General features: G+C 59.9%; 1 protein-coding gene across 1 annotated transcript in view; it reads left to right on the top strand.

Moving 5' to 3' along the window:
- FGF8 (fibroblast growth factor 8) overlaps positions 1-828 on the top strand; it is a 5,959-nt gene extending 5,131 nt beyond the window's left edge. The window contains exon 3 of the mRNA XM_019555495.1: positions 390-828. Coding sequence (XP_019411040.1) covers positions 390-677 — 288 coding nt within the window. The 3' untranslated portion in view covers positions 678-828. The remainder of the gene's footprint in view (positions 1-389) is intronic.
- Positions 829-16,428: the final 15,600 nt, after the last annotated feature.

Raw genomic sequence — 16,428 nt, 5'->3', positions numbered from 1 at the left:
TGAATAGCAGCCTTCACGGGGCTGCAAAGAGGATGGAGCTGGGCTGTCCTCAGTGGGGGCAGATGACAGGACAAGGAGCAGTGGGCTCAGGCTGCAGCAAGGGAAGCTGAGGTTGGATATTTGCACAAACTTTCTCATGAGAAGGGTAGTAAACCACTGGGACAGAGGTGGGGGAGTCTCCATCCTTGGAGGTGTTTAAGACCCGGGTAGACGAAGCCTTGTCTGGGATGCTGCCGTTGGGGCTGGTCCTGCTTGGAGCAGGGGCTGGACCAGACGTGACCTCCCGGGGTCCCTTCCGCCCCCGTGCCCTCCGATTTGCGAGCTCTCGGGATCTGAAGGCATCTCCCGGCCGGGCACTGACCCTCTCTGTCGCTGCGTTTCCCCCCCAGAGCAACGGCAAAGGCAAGGACTGCGTCTTCACAGAGATCGTCCTGGAGAACAACTACACGGCGCTGCAGAACGCCAAGTACGAGGGCTGGTACATGGCCTTCACCCGCAAGGGCCGCCCGCGCCGGGGCTCCAAGACCCGGCAGCACCAGCGCGAGGTGCATTTCATGAAGCGCCTGCCCAAGGGCCACCACACCACGGAGCCCCATCGCCGCTTCGAATTCCTCAACTACCCCTTCAACCGGAGAAGTAAAAGGACTAGGAACTCCAGCCGCCGGGCAGGCCCTTGACCGGCCCGGCCGTGCCCTCCTCTCCTGGCCGTGGAGATGGGCGGACGCAGAGTAGAGACTTTCCCGTACGGTGATCCCAAAAAAAATGAGAGGAAAAAAAAAAGGAGGGGAAAAACAAACAATAAAAGCCGGGATCTAGTTGTTTATAATTTTTTTTTTCTTGCTTTGATTTTGGGTTCTTTTTTGGTCCGAGAAGAGAACCAGACAGGCAGAGAGAAGCTCTATTTTTGTATTGCCGGCGCTGGAGAGGAACGAATCGACAGACTCATGGAGGGGGCGCCGCGCGCCGACGTAGCAGCGGGGTCGTCTCCTTTATTTTTGTAGTGCTAGGGGGAAACGGGGGCAATCACTGGTTTTTAAAGCGAATGCATGGGGGGTGGGGGGGGGGCTATCCGGGACCAAAGTGCTACTTAAAGCAGATGGGTTTGTGCGAGTTTGAGCAGACCGGACAGACGAGCGCGTGGGGGAGAGACGAGCTTAGGCCAGGATGCTGCTCCCGTCTCCGCCGGGGCGCGCGTTGCAGGGCGATGCCTGGGGCCGCGTTGTCCGAAGCTCTCGGGGATAACTAGACCCACTCCTTTCGCCGAGCGAGAGGGTCTTGGACACTTCTTGGATCCTGCCACAAACCATGGCCAGCTCCCGGGGCCGAGGGACCGGCTCTCGGGTGAGGGCCGGCCCGGAGACACCACCTCGTGCCAGCGAAACCGGCCTCGGGATGTCCCCGGGCACCTTGGAGGGAGCGGCGGTGGGCAGGACATGGGGAGATGTATATTTTTCTCTTGGAAAATGTGGACCTTTTGCTGAAACCTCAGTTTCTCCATTCTCGTTGCACCCAAAAGTTTCCACCCCAAAATGTGAAGCTTGAGATCGTTTGGGCATTTCTGGCTGGTTTTTTAATTGTTAGAACGGGTTCGGTATTCAGTCCCCGCGTCTTCCATATCCAGGCTTCAGTTTTCCGACAAAAGAAAACGCCATGTTTGTAACAGGCAGGTTCCAGGGAAAATTGTGCATTGTCCAAAGCCCAATTTCTTGTCCAAAACCCCCCCAAGCTGCCCCGATCCAGCCTGTCCCCCCCGCGCACGGCAGACACTGCCGTGGGGGGCGAAGCAGATGCTGGATGGCAGCCAGAACCCAGGTCCGATCTCTTTCTGATTGTTTGGGGTGTCTTGTTTTGTTCTTTTATTATTCTTCTAATTTCCTCGAGGACTTTTTGTTGCGTGTACAAATTTGAATATGAGATCATTGAAATATTTATTTAATATGTGCATTAAAAAAAATGGCATTAGTATTGACGTGCCTGTCTGATTTTGGGGGGTGAAGGCGATGGGGAGGGGCATGAGGTGGGGGTCTCCAGGCTTGGAAGTGGGGGTTCAGAGAGGGGCAAGGCCAAAAGCCTGGTGTGAAGGGCATCGGAGGACCCGGTGCAAGGCGGTGGCCAGTGGGCTGGAGAGAAAGGGCCCTTGAGTCCTTGGCATTTTGTGCCCCAGGGAAGGGTTTTGTACCCAGGGGCCTTGGGTGGGAAGGCAACAGGGAGACTCTCCGAGCCCGTGGGGTTTTTCTTTCTACCTCCTCAACTTGTTGTGACTTTGAGGAGGTGGCTCGGGGTAAAGGTGTCCGGAGAGATGGCAACGGGAGGCAGAAGCATCTCTTTGCCCCTCTCCCGACCGGCTCCCGGGTTTGGCTGAGCCACGCCAGGGCCCTGCTCGTCCAGGCCAGCATCGTGCCCAGCCCGCCCGGCCCGTGTCGGGCGCAGACGTCCGGTCGAGCCCGAGCAGAAAGGCGCCAAGCGTCGGAGCGTCTCGCCGTGGTGGCCGGGTTCCCCCCTGCTGCAGAGGCCCGTGGCTCTGTGGTCTCTCCTGCTCTCCTCCCGGGGGGGTGCAATGGGTCGTGGCCCCCCAGGCTCTTGGGGCTTAAGTGCCACGTGCCTCAGGGCTGCGGGCGAGGGTTTGAGGCAGGGCACCCCCGGGTTGCGGGGTGCCTCGGACGGCAGGGACCAGCACTGCCCTGGCGCCCGCTAGCGACCCTCCTGTTCTTTATTACCCAGGGCCCGGGTGCCGGGACGTGCGCCTGCGTCCGCCACCGTGCCTAGCACCAGCGTCCGGCGGCGGAGCATCGTCCTGGCCTCAGCCGCTGGGCCAGCGTGCCCTCTGCTACCCGAGTACCCTTGCTGGCTGCAGCCCGTCCCTGGAGAGCCGGGAGGGAGCCAGGGACCTGATCCTGTTGCCCGCGATGGCAGCTTGGGCTTCCCGGCCTGCCGAGGTCGGGGCTGGGTGCGGGGCCGAAGCAGGACGAGGTGGAGGAGCTCAGACAAGGGTGAAGTGGCCCCTTGCAGACGGCAGAGGAAAGGGCTGCGCTGCCCCGTGGCTGCCCTGGGTGAGGGGCATTTTCGGGGTCTGACGGAGACCGTCCAAGGTCTGGAACAGCCTGCCCTTGGAGGTGGCTCAAGCACCTACACTGGACACCTTCAAGAGCAAATTGGTGCTTATCTTGCTGGGAGCCTGTGACCCCGGCTGACTTCCTGCCCTTTGGGCGGGGGGCTGGACTCGATGACCCGCCGTGGCCCCTTCCAGCCCGAATGTCCACGAATCCATGAAATCTGTGTCACGGGGGAGGTAAGAGGAGGATTCGGAGCCCGGGCGTTCGCAGGGACCGGCTTCTCTCCGGCGCGGGCGGCCGTGCTGGCGGAGGGGAGCGATGCCGGGGGTCTCCTCCAGCGCCGGGCGCAGGGCTGCAAGCGACGAGCTCCCCAGATCTCAGCCCTGCTTGCAAAGCGCCCCGTCCCGGCCGCAGAGGGGCTGAACCCGCGGCCGCCCAGCCCAGCACCGCTCCGCACCCTTGCTCCCAGCCCTCGGCTGCTTGCCTTGCAGGTGTGATGGGCTACCACCTCCCTGGGCAGAGCCACCCCAAGGGAGGCACGGACACCCCCAGAGCCGCCCGCAGCTCGCTGGGCTGCCCGATGCCGGCCGTGCACCGTGCCCCCACGGTGCCTGGACCCCGTCCTTCCCGAGCCCAGAGCAGAACGGCCTCTCCGTCCAGCCACGGACCCGGAGCGCAACCCCCTGGGATGCCTCCCTTGCCCGTGGGACGTGGACCGGCGCTGGCACGGGACCGGTGCTGTATGCCGGTCCCCAGCCCCAGGCAGCGGGCCCAGGGGGGCTGTTTATTGCCTTAGGGTCAGCTTTCAAACCTCTGCCCCATCCCCCTCTTCTAATTAATTCTGGGGACGAAGCCCTGGCTTTATTGTGGCAGGGCCTGGGGCTCCCTGTGGGAAAAGTCACACCTTCTGAGCAGCTTCTGATGCCCTGCGAAGGAAGGGCCCGGCCAGGAAACGCTTTCATCTGGGACATTAATTACACACGTTTCATTTGTTTGAGAGCAATTCCTCTCCAGCGAGGAGGGGCTGGTGTCTCTGCCGCGCTCTGCAAAGCCCCCTCCTTCCCAAGGGGGTTATAGCCCCACAAGGCCTCAGCGGGGGGAGGCCGCGGCTATTCGCCCTTGCCGTTATTCCAGATCAGTGGGCCCCGTCGCCAGCGCCCGCATCCTGCCGGGGGCTGAGCTCCCCGTGACTGCCCCCCTCGCCCGGCTCCGAGCACCCAGCGGGCGTGTGGTGCCAGCCCAAAGGATGCGGCTGTCCTGCCCCGCAGAGCTCCCTCCCGGGGCGTCTGCACCCTCCCGGGGCAACAGGCATCAATTCTGGGGGGGGGTCGGTCCAAGTTGGGGCTGGCGGGGTGGAGGAGCTCACTAGGCGAGTGCAAGCTTGTGAAACGAGTGTGCGTGTGCATATGCGTGTGGCGGGGAGGGCGGCCTTTGCTCTAGCACACGCGCTGGGCTCTTTCCATGCTGTACAGACTGTGTCTAATTCTCCATCGGGCCCTTTCTCCTCCCCCGGCCCCTGGGCTCGCTGAACCTCCCTGCCCCCTTCCCTCCGTCCTGCTGCTTCTGGCCCCCGTGCCCCCCTCTCCTCCCGCCCAGGTGGGACCATGGGCTGAGGCCACAGCCCAGGGATGTGGAATAAGGCGGTGACATCTTCGCAGCCCCTTTCCCGGCCATAGCAATCACACTTAGCGCCTCGGGAGGCACTTTGCATATTCAAAGCACCCATGCACTGGGCCTCATTAGTGGCCCCCGGGCCCAGCGGCAAGAGTCTCTCCCCGGGCCGGAGCAGCGCTCGTCACGTGCGCGCGGTTCGGCCGGGTCTCTAAATGCAGCCGGTTCCTGGTGGCGCTGGGACGTCGCGCTGTGCGCCCACGGGCCGCTCGCTGCTCGAGTCCCGGGCTCGCTGCAGAAGTGGGGCCTGTGCCTGGCCCCGGGAATGGGCCCTGGGCTGTGACTTGCGGCTCCGGGTGCGGGGCTCCGCAGGCTGGCGCGGACTTGGTGCCGGGGCGGAGGTCGCGCTTCGCTGAGCCTCTCTGATGGGAGAGGAGGGATCAAAACCCTCGTGAGCCGTCCTGGTGCAAGCCAGGGCGGCCAGATCCCGCAGGCTGGCCGTGATGCTGCCGAGAGCCCCGAGACCCCAGGCTGCCAGGGGTGCGTGGCCCGCAGCCAGCATCTGCCCTCAGCTCCAGGGCATCAGGCGGTGAGACCAGAAAAGCCCAGAGAGGATGCGCCCAGTGTACGGCTGCATTTCCCTGAGCCGTGGCTTGGCCTGCCTGGCCTCGGCTCTGGGCTTGGCTGGAGGCTCACGCTGCACTGGGGCAGGACGGGATTTCCCCCTGCTCAGACTGGTTTGCACTGGGGGGTTGCTTTCTTTTGCAGCAGGGGCCTGGCCTGGCCTGGCCTAACAACCGTGGCCAGCAGCAGGACTTCGGCGGCCACGATGCCCCGGCTTTCCCTGTGGCAGGTTCAGGTGTGATGCCTGGTGCTGTCAGGGGTTAATTGGCGGGTTTGCGCAGGGTGGCTTGCGCAGGGCTGACCCTGCCTCAGGCGGGGGTTGGACGAGATGTCCTCGCTGCAGGTCCCATGCAGCCCCACCGCTCCAGGATTTCCACCACGTGCGCCGGCTGCCCTCCGCGAGTCGCCGCAGGCTGCGCCAGGCCCGCGGGAGCGTGGCGGCCGAACGCAGGACCCGGCTAGCTCTGGCGCCGTTGCTTTGCCTCTTACCCCGGGAGCCCCGCTCACAGCCCTGGAGCCTGTTGTAGCGGTGGCTCAAACGCGGTTTCTTCCCCCAGACAGGTGGTGATCTCCATGCGAGGCCACAGATGGACACGAGCCAAACAGGCAGCGATGGGACAGTGCCGGGCACCGCGAGAGGCCAGGGCTTCAGGGCCGGAGCCTCGCGGTGGCTGAGGCTTCGTGGAAAGGGACGTGCAGGTAGGGGATGGGGATGGAGACCGTGGTTTTGGGATGGCGGGGTGGTCCCGCTGGGATTCAGGTATGGGCTGAGGGCTGGGCATGAGAAGCAGCTGGGCAGCGAGCCCTTTGTTAATGGCTTGTGAACTTCTCTTTATGGTCCTCTTCAGTAGCCCAGGCTGCTGGTGGCCGCTCCAGGCAAATTGCTGGCGTGTCGGGCTCTGGAAACAGCCCCTTGAAATCAGTTGTTGTCACAATTAACAACCAGTTTGGCCCCGGCGCAGGCTGTTAACCATCAAACGGGGACAGGGGGTAATGATTGATTCCTCAGGCTGCTGCGGCTGGAGGGCAGGGGCCAACCTGTGCTATAAAATCCCATCCCAGCGGCCCGGGGAAAGCAGCTGGCTCCCGCCTGGAGGAGCAGGACGGGGGTCCCCACCCCGGCCCCCGGCCCGAGGGAAGCCGCGTGGTCTCTCTCTGTCCACAGGATGCTCTGGCGCTGCCCCCGCTCCCGCTTCGAGGGACCTCGTCGCGGGGCGTCTGCGCTGCTGACGGCGGGGGCTTGCTCGGCCTCGTGGCAGGCGACCCTCCGGACGTCTCCTTGGATGAGCTGGACCAGCCGAGCTGCCGGGGAAGTCTGGTGAGAAGAGGCCTTCCCCGCTCGGGGCTGAACGGGGCCCGCGGTCTCGGCCTCTGCTCCGGGGCACGGCTAGGACGAGGCCAGGCAGCAGGAGAAAGGACCTCGCAGCCTCCCTTTGCTCCCCAGGGACGTTTGGGGTTCGGCGGTCCTGGCAGGCGCCTCGCCTGTCCGTGCCCGCCTCCCACCCCGCGCCCGCCGACGGGCCGCGGCGCTGGAGGAACGTTTCCCCGGGGATCGAGGCGGCCGACTCGGGCTGCGGCACGCCTGGGGCGGAGGGAGACGGCCGCCTGCTTGGTCGGACAGGGCGCGGGACCCCTCCGGGGGCCGTGGAGCACGTGCCCAGCGTAAGCCCGGTGACGGGGTGCTGTCCAGCCGGGGCGAGGCAGAGGGCTGGACCCTACAAAACTGTCCAAATGCTGAAGGGACTTAGGTGGCATCAAGGGTATTGAGGCTCCTGAGCCCAGTTTCATTTGATTTCCCTTTTCAAAAGCAAGGCAGGGGTCTAAGGTCATTGGGGTGCAGGCTCCTAAATTGCTTGGGCACCGTGGCAGAAGGCTGGGCAAAGGCGGCGCCTTAGAGCTGGACGATCCAGGTAGTTTTGAAGGCTCAGTTCGGCTCCGCAGCCTTTGGGGGCTGAGATGGGGCATCCGCAGTGGTGTTTTGGCAGTCCCGTGATGTACCGGGCTGCAGCCCTGAGGTCCGGTCCAGGAGGCGCGGAGGAGGGGTCAGTCGTGGTTCTCTGTGCTCATCCCCTGGGCTCATCGATGCCTTCCCTACCTGGAAGGTGATTTTTCGGGAAGTTTTGCTGAGCTCAGTTCATCTCCCACGGAGCCGTGCTGCCCATCTGGCTTCGGGCTAAAGCCAGCTCTCCCACCTCCGGGCCCTTTGGGGTGTAACCCCAGCTCGCTCCCAGGTGTCCTCTTCCCTACAAGGATGGAGCAGTGTCCTTGTGTCTTGTCCCCTCTGGGGTGGCGTGGTCCTCACAGGTTCCTGCCACATGAGACAGCCCTTGGCATGCTCTGCACAGTGGTACGGGGTGTGTGCTCCCTGGCACACGAGCGCTGCCCGCTTCCCCCTCAGGACGGCCAAACCTGTGCCAGGTGCGGATGCGGGGCAAGCAGTGGGGTTTCTCACCCCGTGTTACAGAGAGAAGAGCTGCCCTGTGCGGGGTCAGTCCTATGTCCTACGTCTATAGCGGCTTCCAGCTCTGTCCTGTATGGCAACAGCCAGTGTGGAGCCCGACGTAGCGTGGGTCCAGCCTGGGTTATTTTTGCCCAAGTGCATCACTTTGCACTTACCTACGTTGCATTTCACCTGCCGTTCGGTTGTCCTTTTGCTCGGTCGTGCCAGCTCCTCCGGTAGGTGCTCGCAGTCCACCTCAGTCTGCTTTGCAAACCTCATCCCCCATGTCCCCCGGTGAGTTGCTCTACTGCCTCGTGGCCTCCCTCCGCGGTTCGGTGCCGTTTCCATCCCGCGGTGCCTTTTGCTGCTCAGTGACCGAACGACCCCTCTGTGCAGCTGGCAGTCCTGCAGCCTCCCGCTGCAGACTTGCCCCGAACAGAGCCGCACTCTGCCCTCGACCCCCCTGCGTGGCATCCAGCTGGCCCGCTGGGGCTGGGGGTGCTCGGGGGGTGGAGGTGGGACTGGTACCGAGGGTAGCTTTATGGAGAGTTTAGACAATGGGTTTGTCTGGGCAGGTTGGGACAGGGCTGATCCTCAGGCTGGGCTGGACTAGACGTGAGTTTTGCAGGTTCTTGGCTCAATGCTCTTTGCGGCGTGACCTGTGATTTCCTACCTGTCTGTGCAGCATCGGCACCCTGGGCACCCACCTGATCCACAACAACAGCAGGGTTCAATAATAACAGTTCCTTTCCAGACAGCCCCTCCACCCCGCCGGCTGCCCCCACCAGAGAGGCATCCATCCCGAGACCGACGGCCCAGCAGCGGAGAGGGGTCCGTCGCAGCCCTGGTAAGAGGCGCTTGTTGCTTTGTGCTCTGGACCTAGGCTCACTGCTGCAATGGCTCATTAGCTGGTCCTGTGTCAGCTCTGCTCTCTCCCTGCCATCCTGAGATCGTCGTGAAAATCATGAGACTTCAGGACTGGCGCTTCCTGGGACCTTTCCCACTGATGTCTAGGTTTCCAGCCATCCGCCTTCACCTCTCCAGGCTTTTCTTGGTAATGGTGAAGCCCAGAAACTTCACTGAGTAGATTAGTGCTTCACCTGATAACGGGACTCCACGAGCTGGGGAGTGGGAGAAAGCACCAGAGATGAACGACGACATTGTTGGGGGAGGAGGGCGTGTTAGAGCCCCGTCAGGCACACGGCAGAGCAAGGACCCCTGCTACACCCGACGTGTATCACGCAATTCACCGGGCAACCGCACAATAGACTTAGACCGGCCGCATGTGCCGAGTAATTATCATGCGATAAAAATGACCATCCGGCTATGAAAAGAGCCAACTAGCTATAAAGCAGGTGCTTGAAAATGCGTAAGGACTCTACAGCTGATTCCTATCCAGGTTTAATTTGAGCGTGAGACACCGACACTGCGAGGATGTGGTGAGAGCTGTTCGGTGCGCGTGGAAGCGCCTCCTGCGCCCGGGAGAGGGGTCGTGCACAAGCGCAGGCCGCCCAGAAGCAGCGATGCGCAAACTGCAGCCTTTAGCAGGTCCTTGCTGGAAAGAGATAAGCCGCCGGAGCGCCCCCCCTTGCTGCTGCAGCCGTGCGGAGGGGCAGGGGCGCTGCCCTTGGATAAAGCGCTTTCCGGTCCGGATGTGTGCGATGGGGGAGAGCAAAGCCCAGCGCTCGGCCTTCCCAGGGGTTTCAATCTCCCGACACCTCGGGAGTTTCCAGACGTGTCAAACTTGCAGCCTCGCTCAGGAGGACGATGGTGGCACGAGCAAGTCGTCCCGCTGTTATGTGGAGCCCCCCGGCCACGGGTGACCCGGTCTTTGGAGAAGCCCAGATTCAGTTCTGCTGCTGTAACACGGAGCAGCTCTGCCCACTCCAGGGGCCGTGACGGGTTTGCATTCATGCAGCTGCCCCCAGGAGCTGCCCCTGGTCTACAGGGCCAGAGATGCTGCGTGCCCTAAGTCATGGGGGGCTCCCAGGTTTCTGCTCCACGTGTCAGGGGCACTTAAGCCTCTCCCAGAGGCGCTGGGGATGGGGCTGGGGCTGGGCCGTGCCAATGCTCCTGCTGCGCTGACCCCGCAGGGTCCTGGCTGGAGGGTCTTGCCCCCGCACTCAGGCTCAGCCCCGTGCTGCACTGGGGCAGGAGGGATTTTTCCCCTGGTCGGACTGGTCCAGACCGGGGGATTTGCCTTCTCCTGCAGCGGGGGCACAGCCTGGCCTGGGGTCCCTGGAGCGTCTATTAACAACCTTTGCAGCAGCAAGGTGGTGGCCGCCACGGTCCCCCCCGCTTTCCCTGGGGCAGGAGCAGGGGTGATGTCTCGTGTGGAGTCGGGGGTGACAGTGGTTTTGCTCAGAGTTGAGACTATGGATTTGCCTGGGCTGGTTTGCAGGGTTGGACTGGATGTGACCTTGGCAGGTCTCTTCCAGCCCTGCTTCTCAGGGGTTTCTGCGAGTCTACAATTGCTACTCAGCCATTGCTCGCAAACTCTCTGACTGCGGTGGCTTATTCTGGAGAGGGCCGACCCCAGGTCCCCCTGCTTTAGAGCAGCAAAACCATCTACGGGGCCATTGATGTCAGTGGACATTGGTTTGGATCCTAACTGACCCCTTTCCCAGAAAGACCAGTGGAAGCTGAAGGACTCTCTGGAGACCATGCAAGATTGGGTATGTGGGAAGCTGGGCGAAGCTGGCAAGGGAGCAAAGCAGTGAGAAAGACCATCGAAATCCTTTGGAGCAGAGATGCCTCCCCTCTGCCCAGTCAGACCTTTGGTCTGTGTCTGCAAGATGAGCTGAAAGCCCCGGGTTGACGTTCCCAGCTGAGCGACTAAATGCCAGCACTGGAAGAGAGCGGTCTTCGATGCCCACCCCAGAAGACAACAGGTGTTGGCCGTGAGCCCCGGGAGCTGATACCCAGTGGGATGCCCCACGCTGGCACAGCAGTGAGCCCCCGGCTCTGTGCCACCCTCCAAACTGCAGGAAACAAGGGACTGACCGATCTGTTTAGCAAAGCGGCTGGGCAGATGCGCGACGTTACAGTCCGCCTGGACAGCATCAGTGCAGCAAACCTGCCCCGGCTGCACTGAAGGATGGGCAGATGACCAGGTCCAAGACCCTGAACATGGAAAACTGCTGGATAGCATGGGCTGATTCCCTCCTGACTTCTGGGCTTTGCCTGGCCCGCCAGGCATTGGCTCTTGCCTTTGTCAGGAACTGCTCCTTGATAGTTACCCTACATTTTCCTCCCCTTAGCTTCACGTTATATACAACTTTTCCTAGTTATATATCACAGGATCATAGGGACCTCACAAGGGTATTTGAGCCAGCTCCAGGCCCTGCTCCTAGCAAGATCGTCCTTGACTAAACCATCGCAGCCAAGCGTCTGTTCAACTTGCTGTGGGAAGTGTCCAGGGGTGAGTGTCCCCCGCCTCTCTAGGTGCCTGTTCCATTGCTGGGCCACCCTCAGAGCCAGAAAATCCCTCTTAATCTCTAGCCTCAGTTTCCCCTGCTGCAGCTGGAAGCCATTGCTCTAATCCTTCCTCCTGCAGCCACCAAGAAAAGCCTGTCTCTATCCTCTCTGCCATTGCCCTGCAGGGATTTGAAGATGGTGCTCAAATCCCCTCACAGTTTTCACCCAGTACCCTAATCACTCCTCGTCCCTGCGTGGGGCTGATGCCTGCACACGGATGAGTTGCACATTCTCCCTCCCCACTTGTCTGGGAATGTCACCAATAGCCCCACGTTTGAGTCAGAGTCACAGACAATTCAGGTTGGGAGGGACTCAGTGGGGGTCACATCTAGTCCAACCCCCTGCTCAAAGCTGGACCAGCCCCAGCCCCAGCCACATCATCCCGGCCAAGGCTTCGTCTACCCGGGTCTTAAACACCTCCAAGGATGGAGACTCTCTGGGTGACTTGTTCCAGAGTTTTATTACCCTCCTCGTGAGAAACCTTTTCCTAATATCCAACCTCAACTTCTCTTGCTGCAGCCTGAGCCCATTGCTCCTTGTCCTGTCGTCTGCCCCCACTGAGACCAGCCCAGCTCCGTCCTCTTTGCAGCCCCCCGGCAGGGAGGCGAAGGCTGCTATTCAACCCCCCTCGGACTTCTCTTCTCCAGACTGAATCAGCCCAGTTCCCCCAGCCTCTCCTCACCAGTCCTGTCCCCCAGACCCCAACCATTTTCCTTGCCCTCCACTGGACTCTCTCCAGTGTGTCCACATCCTTTCTGCAGTGGGGGCCCACAGCTGGACACGGGCCCCCACAGTTGTTCCACATTTCATGGTGATGGTGGGCCACTGTGGGTGAGCCCCATGCTGGCCACAGCAGCCTTCAGAGAGACCTCCTCTCCATGATTGCGAAGGATTGCCATGAAGGAGCACACGCCTGGAGGAAGAAGTGATGTCCTCCGGTGGCCGTGCCCTTGGGCGGTGCTTGCTCATCAGTCACAGCCACCAGTGGTGGAAAAGTGGTCTCTGTAGCAGCATTTGAAAGGGGCATCCTTCCCTAGGCTCAACGCGGGGTTGAAAACCAAACATTGCTGCAGTCCATGGGAGGAGGTGCGTCCTAATGATCAGAGCAGAGGATCTGTGGATAATTATCTGGCTGGAAAATACGGATAATGATGCTGACCTACTTCATAGTCAAGTCTCTTGGGGGTGGTAATTGGGTAAGTTGCTACTGGCCTTTGGAAGCTTTTCTAGGATCAGAGAAAAGTGGGGCTGGAAGGGACCTCACGCGGTCACTTCTGGTCCAACCCCCCTGACTAAACCAGCCCAGCCACGGGGCCCGCCAACCTGCTCCTGAAAACTTCCAGTGATGGAGATCCCACCACTGCCCCAGGCAGCGCAGCCTGCTCCAATGCTCCACCATCCTCCGAGCCAGGACGGTCCCCCTTGTCTCCAGCCTCAGTTTCTCCTCTTGCAGCCCTTGTCCTATCCCCCTGCGGCCGTCTCCATCCTCTCCGTCATCACCCTTCAGGGATTGGAAGATGGTGATCAAAACCCGCTCTCCTCCCCCTCAGTCTTGTCTTTCTGTGGATCGAAGTCTGGATAGTGGCTGGTGGAGACTGTTCATGGGATTATCAGGGTTTTCCTTAAATTGCAGCAGTGCCGAGCGATCCCAGGGACGGGCTGGCTGCAGCATGCGGACGGATGGACCCCCGTATTTTGGGCTCTGCACCAGCAGAGGGAGCTCAAGTTCATTAACAAACCCTAATTGCGAACCGCGCCTGAGCAAGATGGGACACACACCTGAAGCCAGGGGCGCGGGGCCCAAGTCGAAGCCACCTGGAGCAGCCAAACTCCTCTCTGGAGCCGGGCCTGCGCTGGAGGGACGTGAAGAGCCCACCGGTGACCCCAGAACTTGTCTGCGCGTCGCACTGGCGCCCTCGGGAAGGAAATCGAATGCAGCCGGACGAGGTCTTGGCTGGGAGCGAATGGTCCAAACGCTGCAGCTGCTGCCTGGAGCCTCTGAGAAGCTATGAAACCTGAAGACGACGGGCGGGCCTGAGAGGATGCAAGTCTTGCTCGGAGAACGTGGAAAACTGTGGCAAAGTCATGCCGGGCTGAACACGGCGGGCTGCTGAGTAGCCCACGCCCCCCGGCTGCCTGCCCTTGCGATCCTCCACGCCAGGCAGACCAAGCAGGATCATCTCGATGCTGGATCTTCATCCTGCTGCGCTCGGCTGGCTCATCCCATGCTCTGGAGGGGAGCGGAGATCCAGTGGGTTCCCACGGGGCAGCGGATCCCGGCCCGAGACTCGCCTCGTCTCATGCAGGGTGGCAGGCAGATGCCAGTGCTTCGTCGCCAGTGCAGGGACCTGATCCTGGGCTTCTTAAATCCAGTGGGAGCTTTTCCATTGAGTTCAGTGGGCTTCGGGCTGGTCCCAGCTCAATACGCTGCTAGACCCCGGGCGTGGGAATTGCAGGCCTCGTGGTTCCTGGGGGCCATCTGGGGCTCCATCAACACGAGGACTTCTCCCAGGAATCAAACCTACCTGCGTGAGCAAATGGGGTAGGATTGGACCCACGGGGGCCCTAATCCAACAACCACTGAGGCCAGTGGAAAGGCTCCCGGTGGCACAAGCCAGCTCATCTTTCAACGTGAAATACAGAACGGGCAGTTAGGGACGGTGCGCGTGCACGTGTGTATAGAGGGGGCGATGGTGGGGACAGACGCAGACGCAGACACTTAGGCCGGGCTCAGCGGAAAGCGGCTGCCAGTCCATTCCCAACCCCACTTTTAAAGGGAAGGTTAAATTTCTTGGAGATAAGGCGAGCCAAAGCGCGCTGGAATGCATTGCCGACCCCCCCGGAGCTCATCCCTCCGATAACAGCTGTTGTGCTGGAAACCTAATGCTGATGAAAGAGTTAAAGGCTGGTTGATGGGTGATATCGGTGACATACCTCTGAACTGAGCCTGCTCCTGGGGTGAGACTGCGGACTGGTGTTACTCAATGAATAGAGGCCACTCCAAGGGAGTTTTCCCTTGAAAAGAATGGGGTCAGGGAGCCGCTTTGGGGAACAATGCTTGCCACCGGCTAGCTGAATTTCTTACAATCACACACCATACCCCCTGATCAAATAGCTCCTTTGTCAGCCTGATATAAAAACATGTCATACAATGATGATCTGGAAGAATGACATGAGCCTGCCTTTCAAAGAGATCAGAAGGGCTTGTTGTGCACAAAGAGAGCCCCCATCAGAGTCAAGGAAGGAGGTGGAGGGGGTGGGGGGAAACCCCCGAGAATAAATGGGGCAAATGGGAATAAACAGCAATAACAACAACTAAAAAGAGGGCATGCCGGAGACCCTGGGGCTGGGCTGCTCTGCTGTGTCCGCAGGCTGCGGCGGCCTAGCACGAGCGTGCTGAGTGTGTTGCGGGATTAATGGGGAAGTCTTTTGGGGCAGCCTTTGGGGTCCCATCATTGTCCTGAACTCGCACAAAAGGCGTTGTGGGCTGGGAAAGGGGCGCGCGACCCAACAGACAGGTCACCACCATCTCCGGACGGGTCTCAGTGCCATCTCTGTGCTTTCCCGCTGTAGCGCTCACCCCCTCCCTCCTTCCACAGAGCTGCTGTCTTGATGTCCATCCTCCTGGCTCCGTTGGCTGGGACAGCTGTTCTGTTGTGCCCCCAAATCCCTTTACCTCAGGCATTATTTTATTTAATAGACTTTTGCCTTTTGCTTTCCATCTTTTCACCCTGGCATCTCCCTAGGCAGACTCGAAATCTTGGCATGCGAATAGGGGGTTTTCCCCTGGATCTTCTCCTTCTTGCAGACCTCCCGAGAAGCTGCAGTGCTGGGGTGTCTACCCTGGCAAGCCCAAGTCATGACATTTGCCCAGAGCGATCACAGTTGCTTGCTGCCAAACAGAGTCTTGAGGTTGTGGAAATAAAGGATGAAATGTTCGGCCTAGCTCGGTGCTCATGAGTAAGCATTCAGGAGGATTCATTTTGGGGCCACAAGAAGTGGTTGGGGTCCCAGAGTTGGTGGTTTGGAAGCCCGTCACATGCTCAATTCTTAGAATCATAAATCATAGACAATGAGGGTCTGAAGGGAGCTCAGGGGGTCACATCTAGTCCAACCCCCTGCTCAAAGCAGCACCAGCCCCAACTACAGCATCCCAGGCAAGGCTTTGTCTACCCGGGACTTCAAAACCTCCAAGGATGGAGACTCCACCACCTCTCTGGGTAACCTGTTCCAGGGCTTCACCACCCTCCCCATGAGAAAGTTTTTCCTGATATCCACCCTCAGCTTCCCTTGCTGTAGCCTGAGCCCATTGCTCCTTGTCCTGTCGTCTGCCCCCACTGAGACCAGCCCAGCTCCAGCCTCTTTGCAGCCCCCCTGCAGGGAGGTGAAGGCTGCTACTCAATCCCCCTCGGTCTTCTTGTCTGCAGACTCAATCAGCCCAGTTCCCCCAGCCTCTCCTCTCCAGCCCTGTCCCCCAGCCCCCTAACTTTCTTGTGAGCACTTATCCCCTGAAACATTGCTCCAAGACTCTTGAACACTTGTTATTTTTCATAGATATCATAGACATTAGGGCTGGAAGGGACCATCGGGTCCAGCCCCCTGCCCCAGGGGCAGGAAGTCAGTCATTTTTGTGGGTTTCTTTCTACTATCCTTCCCCCGCTTTAAAAAGTACATAGCACTTTTCGTGCAAAACCTGTGTTGAAAGATGGTTAAGTTTGTATGGTTAAGTACTGTGAGCTGGAACTGCCAAGGTTAAAGCTAACCTCAGCTCTTCCCCTCTATCTGAATGTGTTAAATATAGGCTCACATTTTGGTATGCTTTCCTTTTGAACAGTATATTATCACAGGTATTTCCTGCAACCTCATATAAAGTCTTATGGTCTGTGGGATCCGTTATAGAAGTGGAGCAAACTGTGCGTGCGTTACATGCTGTACATTGTATATAGAGACAAAGAGTGACATTTCTCTGGCCTATAGGAACAGTAAGAATTGTTTGTATCTGATGTTAGTAGTTAAATGCCTCACTCCTCTCTGCCACCTACAAGTTTGCACTGCACAAGATGAGCTTTACAACCCCTGAAAGGCAGGTTCTGCCGCTGGTTGGAAACAGCAAGATACTATCCAAGGTGCTGGCCAGATTATTAAAATACATGAGAGCATTTTGCTTAAAAGTGTGAGCAGTTAAAGTTTGGACAGTGAAATGGAGCCGCTACAAGATGTGCC

This window comes from Crocodylus porosus, unplaced genomic scaffold (assembly GCF_001723895.1).
Source record: "Crocodylus porosus isolate Cpor-Errol unplaced genomic scaffold, CroPor_comp1, whole genome shotgun sequence".
NCBI lineage: Eukaryota > Metazoa > Chordata > Crocodylia > Crocodylidae > Crocodylus > Crocodylus porosus.
The sequence above is the reverse complement of the archived record's forward strand: the minus strand, read 5'-3'. Positions and strand labels throughout refer to the sequence as shown.